Below are 23,560 nucleotides of genomic sequence, written 5' to 3' on the forward strand. Positions count from 1 at the left end.
ACTGTAGTTAAAATGTCTTCAAATAGACTCTGAAAAATAGTTGTGCATAAGCTACCTTTCAAAGGGGAAATTAACAGTAGTAGCAAACATAATTTTTCAGACCTTCCGGAATAAACATTTAAGCAAGCAACAATGTTAAGATAAAAACATACAGAACCTATAAATACTATTTAGGAGCAGAGCAGCCTTTATGAAGCAGTCACCAACTAAAGATAAAGCAGTCTAAGGTGAAGCATGTAAGTATAGTCCTGGATTCATGGTGAAGAATGCTATTGTAGTGAGGAGCTTTTCCATTTTGCAAATTAATCTTACTCCTAAAATTAGCAGTGAATCCCATGAAGTTCTTGACGTTATTTAGAATAAATGGCATGGCACCAAAGTACTATTATTAATAACAATTAAGTAAATTTCTTCTATCCTCTTCTTCAAGATGCTTCAATGATGAATCCAAATATAAGCACACCTGGCTGCAGGAACAAACTGAGCTTTCGAATTATACATCTTTGCAGAACAAGGTTTTCAGTTATCCTCTCTATGCTAAGATTGCCCAAATGTTTTATATACATTTGGCTGGATTACAAATATTTTAAAAAATAGAAAAGCAAATTTTTTTCATGCCATAACAAATGCTTTTGTTGCCTTTGCTGCTGTGTGATAATAGGGTGCATTATGTGAAAATCCATAGAGCTGGTATGGCCTTATCAGGGAATGGTGTCGGCAAAAAAGACATCAGTTGCAGGTAAGGCAACAAATTCTAGGACTTTTCACCCTACAAAACTGGGAGTAAAAACTGGAGCAGAGGGATGAAGTCATCTCCATAAACCCCAACAACGTCACGACAGGAAAACATATCTCACTGACCGGATAGCTGTCAAGAGTAAGAGATGGGGTGGGATTCATCTCACTTAACTTCAGCTGCCTGTGAGGTGTACCAGGCTCTACTGAGTGGATCCTCACTAACTACAAAGGCAGTCTGGAGGGCCTAGCCCGAAAGTAAATTCTACATAAGGCAGCTAAGTCCCATGCATGATCACCTACTACGGTTACTAAACATGAATTAGCATTGCCTGCAAGAAATCAACTGCATCAATGAATGCCTACCAACAGCTACTGAAATAGGTAATGAATCTTTTAAATAAAAATCAAATTACCTAAAACACACCAAATTTCAATTTTATTACTTCAGATAGCTTTTGCATTTGCAAAACAGTGGTCAGACAAGATCCTGCAGACATCTAAATCCAAAGAAAGCTCTCCATTACTGCTTTCAGCTTCTAGCTAATCCTAGTTACTCAGGATTTTTCAGTTATTATCTGAGCATGTGAAGATCTGCTTCTGGTCATCCCTACAGCTGCCTAGCATTTCACTCTACCTAACTACCTGCAGATCTTCAAGCTTGGCTTTTCTCTACCTGGGTGCTCTGCAGAAATTGATTTGGGCCATTCAGAACATGTCCTACATGCATGAAATGTTGAGTGTAATCCATCTTTAATGTGAAATCCCAGTAGTCCCTGAGTTCCTCCTGGATGTTGAAAACCAAAGCTCAGTTCTATCCTTTCCTCAAAGAAATCTGAATCATCATTCACCAATGATGCCAATTCACCTTCCTAAAGACAACAATTAGGTTGTCTTCATCTGTACTGATGAATGTTTTTTGTTTCTATAAAATACTTACAATAGTCATTGATCTAGAGAAAGTTTATAGCCTAATGGCCAAAACATTTATCTAAGTGGTGAGAGGAGTAAGGAGTATTTCAAAGTACTTCTCTCAGGATGACACAGGACCTCTTGCCCTTCTTCCAGTACTTACACAGTTAGTCAGCATCAATAACAAAACAAGAGTTCTTCAGAATAACTAAAGCCCAGTGATTTAGGGTATTGCCCACCATAAACATCTCTGTTCAAACCTCCCCAGTAAGAAGAGGGAACCTAATAAAGGGAATTTTCAAATAATTTCATTCATGGAAACCCCATGACTACCTGCTCTGCTTGTAACAATTGCTCCAATCCAAGCTGTTAATACTTGGGTAAAAAAGACATTTTCTATTTGATCCCACATAAAATGTTTTTAGGCTTTTATTTCCACAGAAAAGTTTATTGTTTGGATGGATCCAGATCAGAGTTTCCTTGTTTGATCTTGGAACCAAAAATTCCTGATATGCAAAGCCTTACATGAGAATTATAATCCCTTTCCAATTCTTTATCAACACATGATCATTCTTGTGCTGAACTGCTGTTCCCTGCTCCAGTAAACTAAACTCAGATATAATTACACTAGATTTTACACAGCTTTACAGTGCCAACAAATTTGGCCTGTACATCTGAGTTTCAAATGTACTATTGTCCATTTTAATACCATATGTTTGTATCTACCAGACAGACCCTCACCTTGCCAAGTAGTAGAATCAGACCAACTACGTGGAGTACACCAAAGCTTCAGTTCACATCTCAGAAAATAACCATTACAGTATCTGTGTTTCTCCTTATGGCATTGACTGACAATTTGTTGAGGTCCCTTAAGCAAAATTAGACTTTCATTGTATTTATTTGTTTGCTTTGGTACTCTTGTATTCTTTTTTTCTGGTTTTCTTTATGTTAATTCTGTATATTCAGAATACACACTGCAAGCTCCAAAACTATAGCAGCTGCAAAGCAACAGCTTTCCTCTATGTATTAACAAACATTTCCTGCAGAAGTATTATGCACTTTGCAGTGAGAAAAAAACAAAAGACAAATGAGAGATAACAAATGAATATCATCTAGCATTAGAATGTGTTCCAGCAATTAAAAAACCCAAATATAAATGCGAAGCATATGCAATGAAATAATTAAGAAATCAATTTGAAGTTGAGATTTAAAGAGCTGAGTGAGCCAGCTGTACAGATAATATAACAAAGAGAGTAACTCCAAATGAGAGCCAAATGAGCAATCGCACAAAACTGTGAGACAGCAAACAGCAAGAGGGCTGGGGAGTAGAACTAAATCAGAAACAGAATGAAAGTTACAGAAGGAAACAAACGTGAACCATATGGGAAAATATTCACAAGACATTAGTGTTTAATTAGATAATATAATGGATAAGGACACTTGTGCAGAGTCATCATAAACAAAGATGAATGGAAAATGTGCTACTAATAAACCTGGGTAATCTAACTGCACTACAACTGTAATTTCATCAGTCACAAGTTCAGATGTAATTTAAAACAAAAAATAATATTTTGATATAGTCTTTTGCTACTGCATCTAGTAGTAGAAAAGAAAGTATTGAAGTCGACATTCTCAACTGAAGTTCCAGGTACTTTGGAAACAAACAAAAAAATCACAACTGTTCACAATCCAACGCTTGTACCCAAATTTGCATTCCAGTTCCATTTTTAAACACGCAAGATTTGCCTTTTGGATGAAGGATGTGGAATGCCCTTTTCAAATTTTTTCCTTTTCTAAAATCATTTTTTGCTTGCGTGAAGGCTCTGAAACAGAGATCACATCTCAAGTTAAAATTAGCATAAGAATGGAATTGTAGGTCCCGGTTATGTTTTCATACGTTTATTTTATACAGCTTACCAACCTGACACAGGTATCAGCACAGGTTAATTGCTTTCAAGAGAAAAACAATATGCAACAAGTAGGGCAAAAGGAGAACAAGAGAAACAAAATGGTTTTGAAGGCCTTTCTGATCTTCACATTTTTTCTTAACAAGGATGATTTTTGAAAAGTCAATTGCATATATGCAAGTCATTGTAGCTATATATAGCCATGTACACATTGATGCATTATGGCAGTTTACATCCTTGTACTTAAATCTTTCAAGCAGGCACAGCCTTCTCAAGTCATGCAAGACATGACAATTTATTAGGAATCATAGCTTTAAATGAACAAATGAATTGATGGTACAGTACAGAAAGAGGAAAAAAATGGTAAGCTGAAGAAAGTGAGAAAAGGGTAATTTCTCTTGATAAATATTTACAAATTCTGCTCTAAGTGAACATGCAAATTTCAAGTGACTTTACCATTTTTTGAGACTGTACAACATCCCAGGGTACACCTTCAGAACTTATTAGATTCACTTGGAAGCAAAAATAGAAATTGAAAGACCATCTGGAAGGGCAGTAAACCCGTATGTTGGTATCTCTAAAATCCACATTTTATTCAAGATCAGTTCCTCAGCTAGCTGCAGTCAAGCTGCGTATTTCTGGGTCATTGTTCTCCTAGTAAATCTTTCAACTAAAATTTCTACAGAGGAGCAAAAAGGAAAAAAAATGATCAATTGAAAAGTAAATTTTAGGAACTGACATTGCAAGAAAATACACAGAAGTGACAATAAAGTTTCACTAATGGAAATCAGAAAAAAAAGAAAAGAATCTCCACAAACCAGAAATGAAACATGAAACAATTCACAGAGTCATTTTCCACTAAATTCATTCAACTAAATGAACACCATTGAATCTAGAATACTCAAGATAGGATGTGAAACTTCATTTCACAAACATGAATAAGGAGTAGGCATACAAACAGAGGACTGATTGCTTTTATTTAATAATATATACTCAAGAGATCATAAACCATAACACTACATGACTATTTTTGAAAAGGCAAAAACTGTCTGTAATAATCATTAGCTGGTTTTTGAGCATCCATATTCCAGTGTGACTATTGAAGTATTTTAATTCCTGTCTTCAGACAAGGGAAATAAATTTCAAAAAAGGTGAAGTACAGCAGCTATGTAATCTGACATTTCAACTACATTATGCCTATTTAGGCGGCCTAAATTCCCACACAAATTATGTCACTAGAGACAAACAAATTTTTATGGATGACTACTGTCTTAGAATTCCTCCTTTAAAGAAACATATTCCCAAGTCTGCCACATTTAGAAGGATGCAGGAAATATACTGCTTTGCTGAAATTTTGCAAATCAGTACATTAATTCCTGCATCCTTGACTGAAAAGTCAGATTGAAAGCTGTGCACCATGAAGAAAATCAGGATTTTTCGTTCTTGCAGCACAAACAGTTTAAATTCCATATACAATGTGCTCATATATTGCAGAACACTACAAAGATAGCAGGAATTTTAACTAGTGGGTTTGCATCCAGGATTAGATGAATGTATTAGGTCAAAACACTTTGACAGTGGCTGCATCCTTAATTGTGATCCTTTTTAGCACAATAAATAATGGGAACTTTGTATACAAAGATGTGAAGTGCCCAGTTGCTTGGATTAAATATATCAAAGTTTAAAAAACAACAACCAAAAAACCAACCCATCCACATATCTATTTACAAGTTGTGAATGAGAGACTTTTCAGAATGAATAGTGATTGGGGTAATCAATAACGATGCAAAACACTATCCTCTGCTTTTTTAGTTTCTAGACCTCCTTGGTATCGAAGATAACATATACAAACATTGCTTTGGTTTTCTCTTCTCATTTATCAAAATGATAGCAGTGTAGAGCTAGCGATGCTCCTGCCAGTTTCAGTTCTGCTCTTCAGAAGCTAATGGGCAGCAAGAGTTGTCACCGGTTTCTCCGAGCTGCTTGGAAATCTCAAGAGACTAATGCTCAAACAGACACTGGCTATTTGAAAAAGAGCAATAACACACACCAGGAGACCGTTTCTCTCCTCATTCTGTTAGGAAATATAAATTGCTCAAAATGAAGACACGAGAATTCTTATCCAGAAGTAAAAAAGTGAGAAAACTCAATGAAAACAAGCTACCTGAAAGTGGCTTAAAGACGGGCCTGGAATTTAGTGTGGGTATGCAAGGGAATATTGTTACAAATCTACAAATATATTTACAGATACGTTTTTGGTTTGGGGTTTTTGGGTTTTTGTTGGGTTTTTTTGCAACTACCTTCTAAAAAATTACAAACTTTAAGGAACTGAAAACTTAGCATGAAAACTTGTACATGATATTGGGTTAAATTCATCCACAGAATGATAAAACCATCCAAGAATTCCAAAACACCTTAAGCCATTCTTTGCAAGCAGTTTCATAGCCACGGCTATCTTCTGTACAGAAACTTAACAGGCAAGGATGTTGTACTACTAAAGCAGGACAAAAATGAGATTCTGCCTTAAAACTTTGCAATTCACTCAAAATTTTGCTGACAAGTTTCATTTTTATCTTGTAGTTGGTTTCATGTTGCGGTTCTTAATTACCCTTGTATTTGGGGTTCAGTGCTCCCAGCTAATGCAAAATCTAATGCTTTTAAATAACTTCTATTAGTCTATCAAACACTTCGTACTGTTGTTGAAGTTGGCAGTCAGTTCACAGTGGCAGTCAGTTCACAGTGGGGAAAGATACATATGTAAAAACACTACACCTAAATTTACCAATTTTTTTGAGAGATATTATACCAATGATTTATACCTGTAAAGGGGAACAGCTGTTTTCATGTGACTTCCCAAATCCATAACTCATGTACATTTCCGAGAGTACGCTTAATTTTGAAAAAATCCCTCGAGATCTTTACCAACTCTGCATCCATTTTAGCCCTATACCTCTTTTCTAAGCATTTCTGATTGTACTGACTTCTGGGGAAGCTTCAGATGCAAGGTACTTTCACAGACTGCCAGCGTTCAATAGCTCATGTTCTAGAGACATGTTATGCTGCTTCCATGAGATGAGGTGATGTATTACAGCGTGTGAACATATAGCATATGGAGACAACGTAGGATACGTAAAGACCTCAAATTCAGTCATGTATCAATTACTTATTAAAAGTATCCCATTAACAGAAATGCTTTCACTGAAATCTAATTTGTTTGGATAAAAGCCTTCCTCAGAAGCACAGAACTATAAATTCTACAGAATCATCTCAGGATAAGAAAAACAAAATTGAAATAAAAAGCCTAGAAACAAGTGGAAGCTTAATAAATTATTTTATTGCCTGAAGTGAAAACTGAAAGGCAAGAGTAAATAAATAGTACGAGTGTTTGATGATGTTTTCATCGGTAATACATTAAACATGTTTATTAAGTCCAAATGAAGTTGTTTATTCATCATCTGTAAAAAATAGTTCCCTTCTCTTTTTATTTTTTAGGGCATAAAATGTTGTACCTCTTCTCCTCTTTGTAAAAGCAGGAAGTATGATTAAGGAAAGCCCAAGAATGACAGATTTCACATATGGTGGGAACAGCATCACTTTCGTCCAGCTGTTCGTTTCTTGATCGGACCTGTAACGCAAGATTACCGTCACGGTGTGACTCAGCCCGTGCTAACAGCGCTGCGGTGCCCTCCCCGCCCGACTCCTGCCCCGGCCGGGTTACGGTAAGGGAGCCCGCGGGGGGGAGGCTGCAGAAGCGGGGGAAGCGAGGACCCCGCGGCGGTTACAGCCCCGTCGCCGCTCTAACGCCGGAGGCAGGTGCCCGGCGCGGGGGCGAGGGGAAGCCGGGCCGCCACAGGCTCGGCCCCGCCCGGCCCCTCCGTACCTGGGGGCGGCTGCCGGTGACTTGCTCCGAGCAGGCCGCAGGGCAGCGGGGCGGGAGGCACCTGGCAGCGGGGCGGCCCAGCCGGCGGCGGGCCGGTCCCTCCATGCGGTGATGCGGGGCGGGCGAAACTTCCCCCCCCCCCCCTCCCCGGGCTGGGCCGCCGTCAGGGATCCCCCTCCACCGCCCCGGGGGCCGGCGCCCACCGCCCCCTAACGCCCCCCCCAACGGGCTCCCGCCCCCTCGGCCCGGCCCGCCCCGCCCCGCCCCGCGGGGATCCCCCCCCCCCCCCTTGCTGCCGCCGGCGGAGGGCCGGGGGAGGGGGCGCACCTCCCGGCGGGTCGGGGGTCCCCGGGCGGCGCCGCAGCCACCCCGCGAGCCCCCCGGCCGCCGCCGCCGCTCCCGGTACCTGCGGCCGCAACTTTTCCCCCGCCGCCGTTCAAACGTCCTGCCGTAAAGCACCCGTCTCCCCTGGCAACAAGGTTCCGGCCGAGCACTAGGTGTAGGAAGGTGATGTAAAAGTAAAACCACCCAGTGTCGTAAACCAGGTCCGGGGGGGAGGGGAGGGGAGGGAGGGGGGAGGGCGGGGGAGGAGGTGACTGGAGCATTTAGACACAAGCGAGAGGATCATGGCGGATGGCCCCAGGTGTAAGCGCAGGAAGCAGGCGAACCCGAGGCGCAATAACGGTCAGTCAGTCCGCGGGGCAGCGGCCCGGCCGCGCTGGGGCGGCGGCGGGGCCGGGGCGGGGGCCGGGCAGAGCCGTCCCGAGCGCGGAGGGGGGAGGTCGGGCGGGCGCGAAAGTAATTCCCCCGCTGCTCCTCGCCGGGAGCCCGGCTCCCTCCGCACCGTTATATCCGCTACCTGGAGCCTCCCTCGCCTCGCCGCCTGCCTCCCTCCTCCGCCTAGCGGTGCCTCCGCACTCCGCCGCCTGTCCGGGACCGTTACACGCTGCCTTCCCCCACACGCCCCGCCGCCGGCCCCGCGACCGCCCCGCCGCCGCTGCGGGGAGCGGGCTCGGCCCCCCCCCCCCCCCCGGCCGCGCCACCGCCCTCCGGCCCGGGTGGGGACGCTGAGCCCCGCGGGGAGCGGTGGGGGAACCTCCGCTACCCGGCTGGCCTCGGCAGCCCCAACTCCGAAACTTGTTACCTGCGTGCCCCGACGGAGCGGGGCCTCCCCGCCCGCCTTCCCCCTCCGGCCCCGCGGGCGGGATCTCACCCCCCCCCCCCCCGCTACCCGCCCGGGAGCGCTTCTCCGCCGCCCGCCGGAGTTCCCCTCGCTCGGCCGGCACCGGGCCGGCTCCTCGCTCTCGGCCGGCGCCGCGGGGCGGGCTGGCGTTCGCCTTTCGGGGGGCGGCGGAGGGGGACGCCAGCCGTCACCGGGGGGCGGGAGGGGGTGTGTAGGGGGGGGCACACCCGGGAAGCGCGACTGCCGGTGCTGGGGGAGGCACCGTCGCCGCAGCGGGCAGCGATTCGCGCGGGGGCAGCGCGGCGCGGCCGCCCCGGGCCAGCGGGAGGGGGCCGGCGCCCCCGCCGCCCGCTCGCCGCTTTCGCCGTCTCCTCCCCACCGAGTGTTGGTCCCCGGCGGCGCCCCGCGGCCGCGCTGCCTCCCCGCCCCGGGTCCCGCCGGGGCGGTGGGGAAGGGAGGGCTCTTCCCGGGCGGCGGGGGCGGGCGGCGAAGTTTCTTCCCTTCCCTCTGGCTTCGGAGGTACCTGTTTGTATAATAATGGGTGGTAACGGTTTGGCCGGGGGCCCCGCTCCGCTCTCCGTGCGTGTGTGACCAACTGCTGCAGTCTATATAAGGAATTACATTTACATTTCAGACTTAAGGGCTGCTGTGGGGTTGGTTTTTTGTTTTTTTTTTTTTTTTCCTCCTTTGGTACGTGTGTTACTTTAAGATGCATTTGGAAGGTACACGGCGGGGGGAATAAACGCTCGTAACACCCGCTCTACTTAATTTCTGGAAAATGCAGAAGTAGTTCGGTTCTCGTAGCGACTCTTCGCAATAGGATGTAAAGCAGGAGATTTTGTAACCTTCCTTGGCAATTTTAGGTTTTATGTGGCATTTCCTGTGCAGGGTCACAGATAGGAAGGCTTTCGCCTGCGATCCGAGGTGTTTTCTTACGCAGTGAACGGTCTCTTAAATAGATCAGAGTCACGATCGGTTTTTCTCCTCTCTAATCCTGACTGTTTCGGGTGTAACGTGGTGATAAATAACGGCCTTCCCGGGGGCTAACGAGCTGATTTGATTGCTTTGAACTTAGGAGGGTTTTCTTATTTTTGCTGGGTGCGTTTTCTAGCAAGTATTTTTGTTTGCACGCTCACGTTATTAATTCCTTGTCCTAGTGTAAATATTTATATTTAGTTCATGATTTGGCTGTGCTAAAGGTAAGTTTGGAAAGTGCTTTTCTTTTTACCTTATTAAAAATGTTGATGATCAGAGAAAGGGGCTTTTCTTGTTGCTGACGACATGTGTGTGACATGTGAGTCTGAACCACCCAGCGTCTGTGCAGGAGCTGTAAACATGTTTACCTGAACAGGAAAGAAAATGGATTTTTCTCTTAAAGATCCAGTGATATGAATATCATAGTCTTAGAGCATATCAACAGATGACTTGAGAGAGAAATCTTCTGAAAACCTAGCTTTTGAAATCAACGGGGGAAAAGAGATTCTTGATCGCTGCAGCAAATGGCAACTTGTGCAGGTAGAAAAAAAAGATGGTGTTTAGTTTTCTCCTGCATGCATGTCAGCCCCCTCCTGTCTGCTGCTTTCATTCTCAAGGGAGGGATTTATTTACCAAGCTTGCTGTCAGTGTTTTTCCTTTGTGTTTAATATTAGAAAACCAGATTTGAGGCTGTTTAGCACAAAACATTTTGTCTGCAGCGTGTGTCATTCGCAGAAAACAAAAGGTGTATAAGATGTAGTATCATTCCAGGTATCTTTCATCTTCATCACTTTTTGACCTCATCGCTGCAACCCATCTTTTTATAATAAGCCTCTGAGTCTTTATCAACTAGTTCTGCAAGGTAGAATTGTCGTATGCCTTGTTTGAGGCTGGTTTTGGTTCCTTTTTTTGAGGAATTAAAACCAACTTAAGTCATTGTGCATTGAAGCATCAGGATCGGTTAGATAATAGATTCTGGATAATAGAGATTTCTCAGCAGTGGGTTTATGTTTGACTTGCAAATGTTTACTAAGGAAAACGGCTAGAAAAATGTTAACCCTTTAACCTTTACAATAAATAGATGTGAGACTTATTTTTCTCTTAAATCTCTAAATGCACTTTGCTCTTATAGGTGAGTATCTTCTGTTAATGAGAGAGCGTACAGGAGATGCTTCAGCTACTGGCTTGTTCATAGTATACACTAAATCAATTTTATGCTCTTCCAGTTGCCTTTTTCCCCCAGATTAGGAATTTATTAGGGAAAGATTGCAATTGTCATCGGTATACCAGTTAATAATACTGAGTTATGGCATTTAGTTACTGTACTGTAAAGTTTTTCCTTCTGTTTATCTGTTGATAAACACAGCTATTATTGTACTGTAAACTTTTGTTTCTCCTTTTTTTTTTTTTTGACTCTGTTTGGGAGCCAGAGCTTATGGCTGCCATCCTCATGCATTAACTGTAGCTGGAAAGACAGTCTTATCTTCTTAACTCTAGAGCTGGTTCCTTTTCTACCTTATTTATTGGTCCCTACAGGAGATCAGCAAAAGAGCTGATTGGCACTGCCATTAAAGCTTCCACTTACAAGAAAATCTGGCGCTTCATACCTGAAGAAAACTATCCTCTATCGTTGTCCTTACTTCTAGCCAGTACATGAAAATGTCTGCTACAGTGAAGTAGTTAGCAAAGTGTTGGGACGATAGCAGCGTTCTGATAAAGCAGAAACATAGCACTGGTTGGGAGTCTCTCTTTTCCTGTCTGCCTTTTTCCCTTCTCCCCCTCTTTTGATAGAGAAATGGTGAGGAGAAAAGAGGGATGTGGTTTTGCCAGTCATCTGCATTGCCACACTATGCGAATCCTGTGTGGACTTTAAATAAATTCAGCACTAGCAAAGGTTTTCTTATTTTAAGTTGGCTTGCAGGATCAGTGTTAGTTACTTTCTTAGCATCTCTCCTATATATTATAGGATTGTCTTAATTCTTATTAAACAGCAAAACTAAAACTAATACATCTTGCTCTTCAGCAACGCTGTGAGACAAGTAAAACAAGCAAAATATTTAGAACTTCCCTTATTAGAGGGTTAAAAAGACATCAATCTTTTATATTGATGTTCTGAAAATAATGCAAGTATGCCTTCTGTTCTTCAGATGCATATTTAAGACTAAAAAGAAGAATGTATGAAACTGAGTAAATTCATGTGCTGTTAGGTATGTATGAGGAGAGGGTATGAGGCAGGCTTTTTTTCTTTTTAAAGCCCCTGGTAGCTGAGTTCATTACTAAAAGGTTACATAGATTGACTTGTTAGAGTGCTATTTCAGTTGCTTTACAGTTGGATTTCCTCTCTTTTTATTAGATAATAACTTCATATAAAGTTTTGTTACAAAGCTAAGGACTGTAAGAAGATCGTAAGTGCGTTTTGAATAAGGCAAAAGCATGGTGTATTTCTGTTAGCTCCAAGGTGTTAACTACTGGCAGGATGTCAGGTGTTAGTGACGCTTGGGAGACAACATTCCTTGTCATGCCTTTCTTCTCTTGCCCCCCCTCCCTTTCTTTTTCGCTAGGTATCATGTTTTCACTCCAGCATTAATTTAAATTTGCAATTTGGGAATTGAGGAATGTTGCCCGAGTTAAAATTCCAGGCACAGTGAACAGGTCTACATGGACAACTGAATTAACTGTTTGAGTCCAGGGAAATCTTCTCTCATGTAAATAAGTAATACTTCTGTTTGCACGTTAACTACTGAAATATAATGGGAATACACTTAAAAATGTCATTATCTCTTCATTTTTCTCTCAGTAATCAGTGCTTGTTAATTTAACAGTTGTAAAGCAGGGTGTTTTAAGGTAGTTAGCTACTTGAGCCAGAGTCTTCCAAGGTGATTAGTTGCCTGAGTTTCCTTCCTTGTAGGACTCTGGTAAACATGCTGATGAAACAGTTGATGAAAAGCAGCAAGTAGATGAAACTTTCCCTCTGACATGGGCTTCCCTATCATAGAAGTCACTCAGATTAATTTTTTTTTTTTTAGTTGAAAGTCCGAGGATTTGACTTCTGTGAACTGAGCCCAAATTTTCTGTTGAACGTTTTCTGTCATGTCAGATACCGCTCCCCACTGAGTCTCTCTGTCAACTTTGGGCTTTATTACAGGACCCGTTAATAGCGGTGTTACTGACCAGTTAGGGCCTCGCTTTTGAAGTGAGCTCCTCTGTGGGCAGTGCAGAGGGAAGGGCTTCCATGGCCATCCTCTGCCGCCTTCCCCACTGGGACTCAGGTGGTGGTATTAACCTGTCATTTCTTCTTACAGCAGTTTTACGGTCGGGGGAGAGGCTGAGGTAAACTAAAGTAAAAATATCAGTGCAATGCCTTTCTTCATTAGGAAACATCTGTTTTAATAGGGTTTAAAATGCCAGCGAGGGACGGCAGACATTTTTAACATGCATGGGACTCTATTAGCGTGTTAAAGAACAAAATCAACTTCTGCGAAGCTTGAGTGGTGGTGTTTTTTCTGCTTGTTTGTTTTTTAACTGATTTCTGAGCAACTGCTCTCTATTGCAGGGAAACTGCTGGAACTACAGTATCTAGCCAAATGGATCTTAAGAATCCCTACTTCTAAATTAAGTCATTATTATTTACCAAAAATATAAGCTCATTGCTTTCAACTCATTAGCTGTTTGTAGTCATTTCAAGAACTCTAACTAATTGATATTGCAAGCTGATTACAATACAATATGCTTCATTGACTGTAAATCCAATACTTAACAGTACATACTGCATCTCTGGAGATCATAAAGATTCTACTCGTGATAGGTTTCACACAAATACACAAACAAGAGCTTGAAAAATGGAAATAATTCTGGTTTTATGTAGGCTTTCATACCAATTTTCAAAGTATGGTTCCAGATGAGCTTTCAAGTGCTTAATATCAATATTCCTGACATTCTGATCATACTTACCTACATTTTTCAAAAGGTCTCACCAGGTAGGATCTACTCCATTATGGGCAAGGAAGCAGGACCTGGCTTGCATCTGTGGTCTCCAACTTCGGTGCTTCATTCTGGCAGCTATAATAGGCCTGTTATTTTTGAGAACTAAATTCTCAAGTGACTTACCCAAGGTCACACAGGAAGTCCAGAGCAAGACTGAGTCTCAATCCATTTTTAATCTTTGGGACTAGCCTTGCATTTGGTTTGATCTAGAGCCTTAAAGAGAAGGAACAGATGTCTCATTTAGCAGTTACTGTTCCTTTTGGTTTAAGTATTTAAACTCTTCCATATTGATTGTTTTGAAATACGTGTACTTTCAGCAAACAAGTGGCAATATGCAAAACTTAAATTTTCTCTTTAGTCATTTTTAGATGGTATTAAGATAGTATCTTCACTGGTGATGTTTCCTGTCTGCATAGTCAATATTGATGTAATGATATGCCAGAGAAGTAGAATTTTGTCTTCTGGTGTTTTTTATATTCCCAAATCTGAAGTTCAGTGATGTGTAGGTAGACAAAAGTAAAACACAACAGGAGGGAATTGGCTTAACACCTACACTGTGAGCATTAACATCCCTACTCCGATGTGTGGGCTGTCTAGAAGACTGTTTTCTTGGAGGCTAACATCTGGGCAGAGATGATTTAATTGGATCTCGGTTTTGTTAGGACAATAATGACTAAAGAAGAATCTCAGCATGTGGCTGGTATTTCTAATATTTGAAAGTGATTATTAAGTAAATAAAAAAGCATAAGTCCTCCTTAAAACAAAAATTCCCCAGAAATGTGTAAATAAATGTGAGGCCTGGAACGTCTACTTGACTGGGACGAACACATGCCAAGTCTAGGTTTTACCACCACTATTGCTTGTCGCAGGGGGCTGCTGCAGAGGAGGAGCTGTGTGGGAAGTGGCTATGGGCGCAGGTGGGTGCTGCTCCTGCCGGGGGGGCCCAGGCGGTGAGAGACAAGGCACATGTGGGGAGCAGTCTGGTATCTTCATTAGTGAAGATGTGTGGTTAGCTCAGGTCACAAGGCAGCACGATACATCAGTTATGTTAGGGACTCTTATTTGTTGAGGGAAATGCTGTTTGAAATTTTTAATAGCTAAAAAAAAAAAAATCAAACAAAAACCCAAGCACACCATGGAGAACAGAGGGACAGATACATGAGTGGGCAGGGGTGCGTGGGTGAGGCAAAGAGCGTATGCGGGAAGGAGGGAGGATGGACTAGGGAAGGGAGTAGTCTGCTTCTCACTGGAGGTTTATCTGGTACTTTGGTGGCCTTCCAGGGAGCAATGAATCTGGTCCCTGGTTGGCTGTGTGAGAAGATCACAGTGGGAAATAGCTTTCACCTCAGTTGATTAGGTGATGCCTTGAAACACTGGAATTGTTGGGGGATTCTATAGGGGAGTTTGTGTGTGTAGTTTTATGTAATGCCTTCTGCTTCCGTGTTACCTTGGCAAGTTTTTTAAACCTCTCACTAAGCCATTGCTTCTGATATTCTGATTGAATCAATTTCTTGAGCTAATTGTCAGGTACGTGGGTATTTCTCTGTCTTGGTCTGGTTTTCTGGCTGTGTAATTCCTAGTGTCTTATTTTTAAGTTATTGGAAAGAGTAGTAGAAGTTTGATGTTTTTAAAAACTGTTCACAGTTGCAGATTTATAATTTTTGCTTGTCCTCCTCTTTTAAAGAAAGGCTAGGTTTATTTTCAGTTTTCCTCCTGTATCGAGCTGTAGTTTGTTTATTTAATAATTTATTTGTCCCTTTCTTGCATAGAGGTAACAGTATTCCTGTGTGATAGTTGAGGAAAATGGGAAGCCCAGTCAAGAGAGAGTGAGACTTGATAGATAAAATACTGACTACGGTTAAAAGCAGCATAGCTTTATAAATCTATTTCAGTACTCCTAAGAAAAATACTACCCCATCATCACAGTATGTAAGCACCTTTCAGGCAGTAAAAATATGTGCAGAGTCTTCTCTTCCTGTATCTGGGCCTGTACGTCTGATTCCTTGTGCGAGTACCCGACGGCTTACATTCATGTGTTAGGAGGATAGGTGGTGGTAGAGCAGAAAGAAGAAACTTGCTAAGTTTGTATCTGTACGTGTGGTTCAGCCAGGCAGTGATTCAAATGTTTCAGTTGGTTACTGCTGAATGTATTAACCAGGGTTCTTTAGACTTGTACTTTTGTCTCCAAAGGAACCCCAAAAAGGGAAGAAAGGAGGCTTTTCTGCTTTGCCTTGCTCTGTGCTTGTTTCTGATGCCAGTACTGTAATGTAACTGTATCTTTTAACATGCTTTTTCAGAGCAACAGAAGTTAACTAAAAATATGCTTTCTCATCTTTGAGAAGTCAGTACTGTTTGAAAGCAGCCTGTTTCAGTTCTCTCCTTTTCAGCTGTCATTCCCAGCTGTCACAATCTTCTCTATGGGAGGACTTTACCCCTGTTGCTGCAAAGCAGTTTGGTTAACAACTGCTGTCACCGAAAGGTTAAAACCTGAAAACTGGCATCTTTTGTTGCTTCCCTTACAAATGTTTGCTTTCTGTTTGGTAGCATCTCTCTCATTGCTCTGCATTCAATGTGTTCCATCCATTCTATTTTTGGAGAACTATGTAAAGCAAATGAGTATGTCTAATGATGAATGTATTCTTCCGGATGTGTTAGGGGGCTCAATTATGACTGAGGAGAGAGTAAAAAAGATAAATTCTATCCTGCGCTGTTCCATCCTATCCAATTAGAATCTGTAAGTACAAGTAGCAGTCCTTCTTGAGTGAAGGACATGTAAAAATACTTCTCTAAATGCTAAGAACCTCGTATGATATTGGAGTCATCAGAAGGAAAAGAAACAACTCTTCCTTAACTCTCTCCTATGTACTTCTTTTAAGTATGTTTTTGCATTTGATGCAGATATCCTCTGTCTTTCTGCAAGCTCTTCTGTTTTTTAGCTTCTCATAAGCCAAGCATTGGATCAGGAACATTGGAGGAGCTGGCAAGAGTGCCGGAGATGAATGGATTATAAACCTGGCCTTACACCGTGATCCTGAGAGTGACTTTCATGGATGATGCTTGAAATAAACGGGTTATAAAATAGTCTGATGTGGTAGAGAGTATTTTTACCTATGAACTAGCGTGCCTATCCTCGTTAGGATCAAATGCTACTTGGGCCAGTGACGGTACAGAGCAGCTTTAGTTATTGTGATATGAAATGTTTCATTATCTCAGCAAACATCTCTTTTCAAATTCTGTCTGACAGACACTGAGGGCAGTTTTCTGTTCCATTTTGTAGAGACATCTGTCCACAGAGTCTATATGGGAGAAAGCAAAATGAAATTATAAAACATCACAAACGTGGCATGACTGAAAAAGGCCTGGGGAAATCTATTCCATCTGAAAAAGTGCAAACTAAAGAAGAGAAAAATTGGACCTTAATTACAGGGATTAGGTTGCTTTTTGCTGAACTGGTAGATTTGACCTAAAGAAACAGGTTGGGGGTTTTGTGGGGTTTTTTTTCTCCCTTACACTTTCCTCCTCCCCGGGTCTAATATGACATTTTTCTTAGTGTCCAAAAACACAAGGCAGAGGAGTTGTCAGTTTTTTGTAAACACACTTGTTTTTAAACAGTTTTTCTCAATGCATTGAGGAATTTCTGCCTTGTGTCCTTTCAAGTATGTATCAGATTTTCCTTCTTCCCACCTTTTAGTCCATTTTATTATTTCCCTTAAGTTCCTGTATGCTATTTACTGCAAGCTATGTGAAGTTCTAGACTGGAAAAGGAGGTACTATTCAGAATTTGTAACCTGTTTAATATTCCATCCTGTTTTGTTTATGTCTTTCCATAGCCTTTTCTCCCCCTTACACCACCCCCACCCCCCCCCCCAAGTATTCCTGGTACAGCTATTCGGTAAATTCAAGCAAAATGGAACTAGTCGCATACTATGGGATTCATTCTTATGTTATAGTTCACAGGAAGGACCTAGGTACAGTTGGCCCCACACAGAGCATGAGGTGGTGAATAAGGACTTTGAAGCAGATTTGGAGCTGTAATGACTGGCTTCCTTCCCTGCTGCTGTCCCTTCCCCTTCCTTGCAAAGCGTTTTCATTTGAAAAACTAAGGTGTGGTCATCGGGCATATCTGTTCTCAACTTCCAGTAATTTTTTTGCTCACTGCTGAGCTACACCATAATTACATATGCAAATGTAGTATTTTTTTCCCCTTTTACCTTGTACATGTGGGAGAGAAAGATAAGGTTGTAGAGTACTGCTAGGGACAGTGCTGCAGTTGAGGAGGTGCTGCAGATGGCCACAGGAGGAGAAAAATACTCATCCTGCAGGAGAAGACTCGCCAGGGATTTCAGAGTATCTGTGACTCAAAGGCAACAAGAAAACACTGTTCTTCCCAACTTTAAACTTTAGATAGGAGTAGATTGTTGGACAACCTCTTTTGATACATAACCTCTTTTGATACATTCTGGCTACTGAGTCCTGAGAGTGAATTTGCATTTACAACAGGAATTTGTTTTGTAGACATGCATATGTATAGTTATTATATCCAATAATCTAATCTATTAGGCTGGCTTGAATGCTCCCTGTAGTAACACAAGGTAAACTTCTGTCGTTCGTAAGTGTTGTAATGATACTAAAACCACAGAGACTAATTCTGTGGAAAAGACTATTCTGACAACTTCTGCTCTTCATGGTAAGGCTTACCTTGAGCTTTTTCCAGTTTTTAAATTGACTGACATACTGTATTCCTGAAACCCTAAATATGTCTCTCAACAAATAGTGGGTGTAAGACAGAATCAGTTCTGTTTAGCAATCAAAATGCTGGGAGACTCTTTCTGCACGAAAGTGGAATAATAAACAGAAATGAGAAGCAAAATTGAATTGGTAGTTGCAGCCTAGGAAAAGGGAAATAGTTCCAGTGACACATAATGCAGTATAACATGCCGTGATTCTCTGTTTTACCACGTGATTAATCATGCCTTCAGGGATCAGCCTGCAGAGCTGATGTGGTAGTTACACGATGGAGAGGGACTTCTTAAAAGGATGAGCCAGGTTTCTACCTCAGCATGTGAGTGAATAAAACTAGTGGCAGACTTTCTGTTTCTGTGAGCTAATCCAGCTCGCACAAGAGGGACAATTTTAGCTTTCTAGCTGCAAAGAATACAAATAGACTTAGCTGAATAAAAATCATGACACACAACAGAGGCTTATGATTCTGACAAAATTCTTACAAGGGATTTGATGTAAACTTTTGCCTGTAGATCTGGTGCTCAAAAAATATTTTTGCCAGTACTGCCTCTGAATTTGCTGAGATGCTTTCCTTCAGAAAAAAAATAAGTAAGGTACTTAAGAACTCCAGCAAATATGGGCATTTTCTTTATTTTCATATGAAGTGGCAAGCCTTCTCCATTTAATTACCCCAACCTCTTAAAAAAAAAATAATAAAAAGCTCCTTGTTATGCAGCATGATATACAAATCATTTCACTACATTTGTTTTTGCATGTGTATGGTGTCACAGTAGTTTGGGATATAGGAAAGAACATACAACTCTTAAAAAAAAAAAAACTGAGTTCTTTTCTGAGCAGGTAAGAAAACAAGTGCTGAAATTGAAAACTTGCCAGATGTCCTGTTCTAATAGTTTACAATTGCTTACATTTAGCCCTTATTTCATCTTCTAACTTTTTCCAATATTTTTTAAGGATTTTGAAGGTCTTGTGTAGCAAATCCTCAGAATAGAAAGACGTTTGACTTTTTTCAAGTTTAAAGATGCTCACTAACTGAATAAAGCCTTCCAGGTTTGTGCCTTAATATATCTTAATAGGCATCCTACTAAGCTTTTTTTAAAAATGTCTCACCAGCCCATCTACCTTTAAAGAACTCATATGTCTTCCTTCAACCACAGAAGCACTAAGTAGGAGTGCAATCAGATGAGTGTCTTGTTGGTTCTTGGGTCCACTGTCTAAACATTCTGTGGCTGACGTGTGTGTGCGCACGCGCAGCCATGTGTGCTGTGTTCCTGCCTTTTCCTTTTGTCTGTCAAGCTTCTGGCTGATAGCAGATTAGCCATCTGAATGTGGGCAGCAAAGAGTAATGGGCTGCACAAAATGCCTGAGGCTTCTTGCATACAATAAAATGACTCCATTATAAAGCAAAAAATGACAAGCCTGCCATGGAGGATATCTGTATTGGGGAGATGGAGAGAGTAGCTTGTGGTTAATGATCATGTTAATGGGTGTAAAATAAACTTAATTTTTTTTTAACTGTCAAAAGTATTCCTAGGTGCTTTACAGAGTAGTGCTGAAGATCCTTCTAGCAGGATAATACCAATGAGCTAAATGGATGAATTACTACTTGCTATTCCTGATTGCTATATATGTGGGGGGGGAAGGAAGGGAGTAATAACATGATGGCTCAGTTTCATTTTCACCATGCAGGTGTATTTTTCTTTCTTTCTTTCAAGTGTTTTTTTCTATTGCTTTGATTAGTGTACAGGATTTCATAAATGCCCTGCAGAAGTGTGTTGCGTTTATTAGTCTTTTGGAAAATGTGCTAATACAGATTTGAACAAAATTGGGCCAGAAGCATGGCTGACTCCAGATGTTGGAGGAGGATATAAAATATAAAACTGCAGTGAGTTGGATCAAGCAGAGGCACAAGTCTGTGTGCAGATATAAAACTGCAGTGAGTTGGATCAAGCAGAGGCACAAGTCTGTGTGCAGAAGCACAGTAGCAGGAAAAATAACTAGGATTCCTATCAAGTTTTTTGACAACTGTACTTACCCACTATAAGAATCTGGTGATTAAAAAAAACCCAACCCTCTCAACTGTCTATAGTTTACTGTGTCTGTAAGAAGCAGTGGCTGCTCTTGCCCTCCAAACTTCTAGTTACAGCTTTCAAGAAGATTGTTTGTTTTACAGCATGCAAGCTCTTAAAGGTGCTCTCCCTCTCCACAAAAAAAGATGCACTACGTTCATTGATGCCAAATGGAGGATCTTCTTGGATTGTGTCTGCTTGGGATATGAAGACAACTTTGGGTAAATGTGGGCTTCCAAACTAACTGGGAAGTCAGCATAAAAACAATTCAATATGTAGAATATGGAGCAATTGTTAAAGCATGCAAACCTTGTCCTAAAATGCTTAATTTTAAAGAAACCTCTTGACTAGTATTTGTTTTAGTCTCTGTCTCTTGCTGGAATCTGTTCAGTATGTTACTGTGGATACAACCTAAGCGGACTCTGGAAATGTATGCTTTAGCAACAAAATGTACAAATTACAACTTGTAGTAAATAAAATGGACATACTGTTTGAGTAACCTTTGTGTTATTTTTCTCATTCTGTCAGCTGCTGCCAGGTCTCATTGTGGCTGTTCTGGACATATATTCATCTGTTATAGGGACCATGTGCCTTGAAGATCTCCTTTTAGCTGCACTTCGCACACCAACTCTTCCCCAGTCTCTTGAATTGATTTTCCTTAAGGGAAAACCCTTCCTCAAAATGCGTTCTTCATGTGTTCTTTCTTTCCTCCCCCCCCTTCCCCAATAAAGTCCAAGCCCCTTCACCCCCCAGAGAAAAAGGAAACAACTGAGAGTGATTTTTGAGACCAGTTATACCACAGAGCTCCACAGATGCTGCTCCCTTGACAGCAGTATTAATTCACTTTACATGCATTTTTATTTTGAAGTTCAGAATTGTTTCTATGATCATATGAGCTTTTTGTGACACTAAAGACTGTAGCTCTTTATGAAGGAAGCTGGCGATAAAACAAAAGCTTAGTTAACTATCTCAAACTGTGGATAGTCTGTAGATGGTGACAACTAAAATACATTCCAGGCTACTTTTATTAGGAGAGGATCTGTGGCGTTTTTCTCCTCTCCTCTTTCTTTGCCCCATGTGATGCTGTGGTTTACAGTAGGAAGCCACTAGTTTCTGCAGTCACAGGTGGAAAAGGAGGTAGTCACTCATAGGTGATGCAAAGACATTTGAGTTAAAATTAGAAAGTGAATTCTCTTATGGGGGAAGGAGGTAGCTACATATTTTATAAATCTTTCAACATCTGTGACTTAATTGGCACTACTAAAAGCAGTATGTTGCACATTAGTGCAGCTTAGTGAAGCTGCATTTATGAATGTGAATTAAAAAAAAATCTAGAACTAGTCTTTTATGTGTGGGGGTTTTTTTTTTGTTGTTTTAATAAGCACACATCTTACTGGGGAAGTATTGCTGCCTTGGACTGACCTGGTCTGACATGGCTACAGTGTTGTGCCATGGCTAGTTTTCAGGACAGATTTGCAGTTGCAGAATACCGAGGACAGAGTGGTAAAACAGGTGAAAGCTCAATTTTGCTTAACCAGAAGGAAACGTAGGAAATACAGTTTTTGTTATCTTAAAGATACCTAGGTAGTAGAGAAAAAAATATTCTCTTGGCAGATAGTCTTACTTGCTCTTTTCTGTGGTGTTAGGCTACAACAGTGGAGTAGCTGGCTCAAGTACCATGTACGAGCAAAGTTGCAGGTATGGAAGAATCTGTGCTAAATTTTAATAGCTTTTGGGTCGATACTTAGGATCGTTTTGTCATTTCTCATTGGCAAGTACTAGCGTAGCAGAGTTGGAATCCCGAGTTTAGGACATGATAATTATGGTCACCAGCCACAGAGCTGTGGAGTGCCTGAGGTTGTGTGAGGGAGACATCTCCAACTTGGACATTCATATTTTCAGGTTTAAAAGGTAACCAGAATATTTAATGCAAAGTACAATGTACTTTAAAACTTCCTGTGGACAAATTGTCTTTTGTTTGCTGATTGTAGGGAGGAGGAATCTTAATGTGTCCCCTGTAAAGTGTGTATAATGTATAAGCTATGAAAATACAGAAGGCATCGTACAAACAAAGGTGCAACACTTGACACAAAATGAGGTGCCTGGAAGATGCCTTCTTGTATTTCCCCCCAGTTCTGCTTTCTTGAATCCTAACGGCCAACTCCTGCCTTAAGCTTTGACAAACGCAGCGCTTGTTAACATGTGGAAACTCAGAGATTGTCCGTGATTTGCTGTTGCTCCCTAGTTTAGCCCAGAACCACGTAGTTACCTCAGTTTTTTATTTGTCTGCTGTTTTCCATAGGCAGAACAGAAGTGTGTTTCTGTAGTAGCATGTGTTTTTGTTATCCGAGAGATTGTTTGTTGTCATCTTTTCCGTGTGTTGTAGGCCCTATGTGAATCCTCGTGACTCTAGTTTTGCGGGATTTCTTTTCTGTGAATAGAAAGAAGAGTCTCTTAGATTTGCTTTAGAGACAAATGTTAAAAAGCCTCATGTTTTTTCCCTATCCTATAATTCAGTAGTTCTTATGAGAAGTTAAAGGCATCAGTACAGTGCTGCTCTCTCTCCTGGATGAGGTAGTGTACTCTGTCATGCTGTCTCATATAGCTGTCCAAGAACTTCAATATTTTAAGATGTGCAGAGCTACAGTGTATTTTCATCTCCTTTCTTCCCCCTCCTCCTCTTCCAAGCAAGACTATTTTAGAGAAAGGAAAAAAAAATGCTACTGAAAAAGCCAAATCATTGTTTTTGAGCTTAAGTAAGGCTTATGATTATCTCTGCTGTAATAATAGGTGGTTTAGGTTTCTTGGAGCAATTCATGCAATTGGGCAAAACCTATGTGACTATTGCAGAGTGCTTCAGTGGACACTGTCTGTTACAGTCAGGAACTCTTTAATTTGGGTAACTTGCAAGGACTGAAATGTAATCCTCAGCAGATCAGCCTGTAGTGTATGAGAACAAGGAGTGTCAAGCTCCTTTTTTGGAGGAAGCGTGTTCAAACTCTTTCAGGTTCATTTGCATGTGCTTGCCCTTAGATTTCCTTTTGATTTGTAAGGGTGTTCTGGAAAACCACACAGCCCCAAGCATGTTGATATTACTGCCTTGGATGCTATTGATGATATCTAATCAATACCTCTGATGCTGTTTGAGGTTTTTTATTGATTGTTGTTCCTCTGT

At 41.5% G+C, this 23,560-nt stretch overlaps 1 protein-coding gene and 1 long non-coding RNA gene across 3 annotated transcripts in view; one reads left to right on the top strand and one right to left on the bottom strand.

Annotated features, from left to right (window-relative positions):
* Window positions 1-6,868: 6,868 nt before the first annotated feature.
* On the bottom strand, window positions 6,869-7,972 carry LOC142600605 (uncharacterized). Its single transcript, XR_012834183.1, has 2 exons — window positions 7,841-7,972; window positions 6,869-7,179 (listed from the first exon to the last, which is right to left on the bottom strand). It is a non-coding gene; the product is annotated as an uncharacterized LOC142600605 (long non-coding RNA).
* Window positions 7,973-8,007: 35 nt separating this feature from the next.
* Window positions 8,008-23,560, top strand: part of ZEB1 (zinc finger E-box binding homeobox 1) — a 122,548-nt gene continuing 106,995 nt past the window's right edge. Inside the window, exon 1 of one of the 2 annotated variants that reach the window (XM_075746522.1) lies at window positions 8,008-8,118. In XM_075746522.1, coding sequence (XP_075602637.1) covers window positions 8,061-8,118 — 58 coding nt within the window. In that variant the 5' untranslated portion in view covers window positions 8,008-8,060. Of the gene's footprint in view, window positions 8,119-8,991; window positions 9,137-23,560 lie in introns of those variants that run through there. The other variant, XM_075746523.1, reaches the window with a different exon arrangement.

Source organism: Balearica regulorum, chromosome 2, assembly GCF_011004875.1.
Source record: "Balearica regulorum gibbericeps isolate bBalReg1 chromosome 2, bBalReg1.pri, whole genome shotgun sequence".
In the NCBI taxonomy this organism is placed as follows: Eukaryota; Metazoa; Chordata; class Aves; order Gruiformes; family Gruidae; genus Balearica; species Balearica regulorum.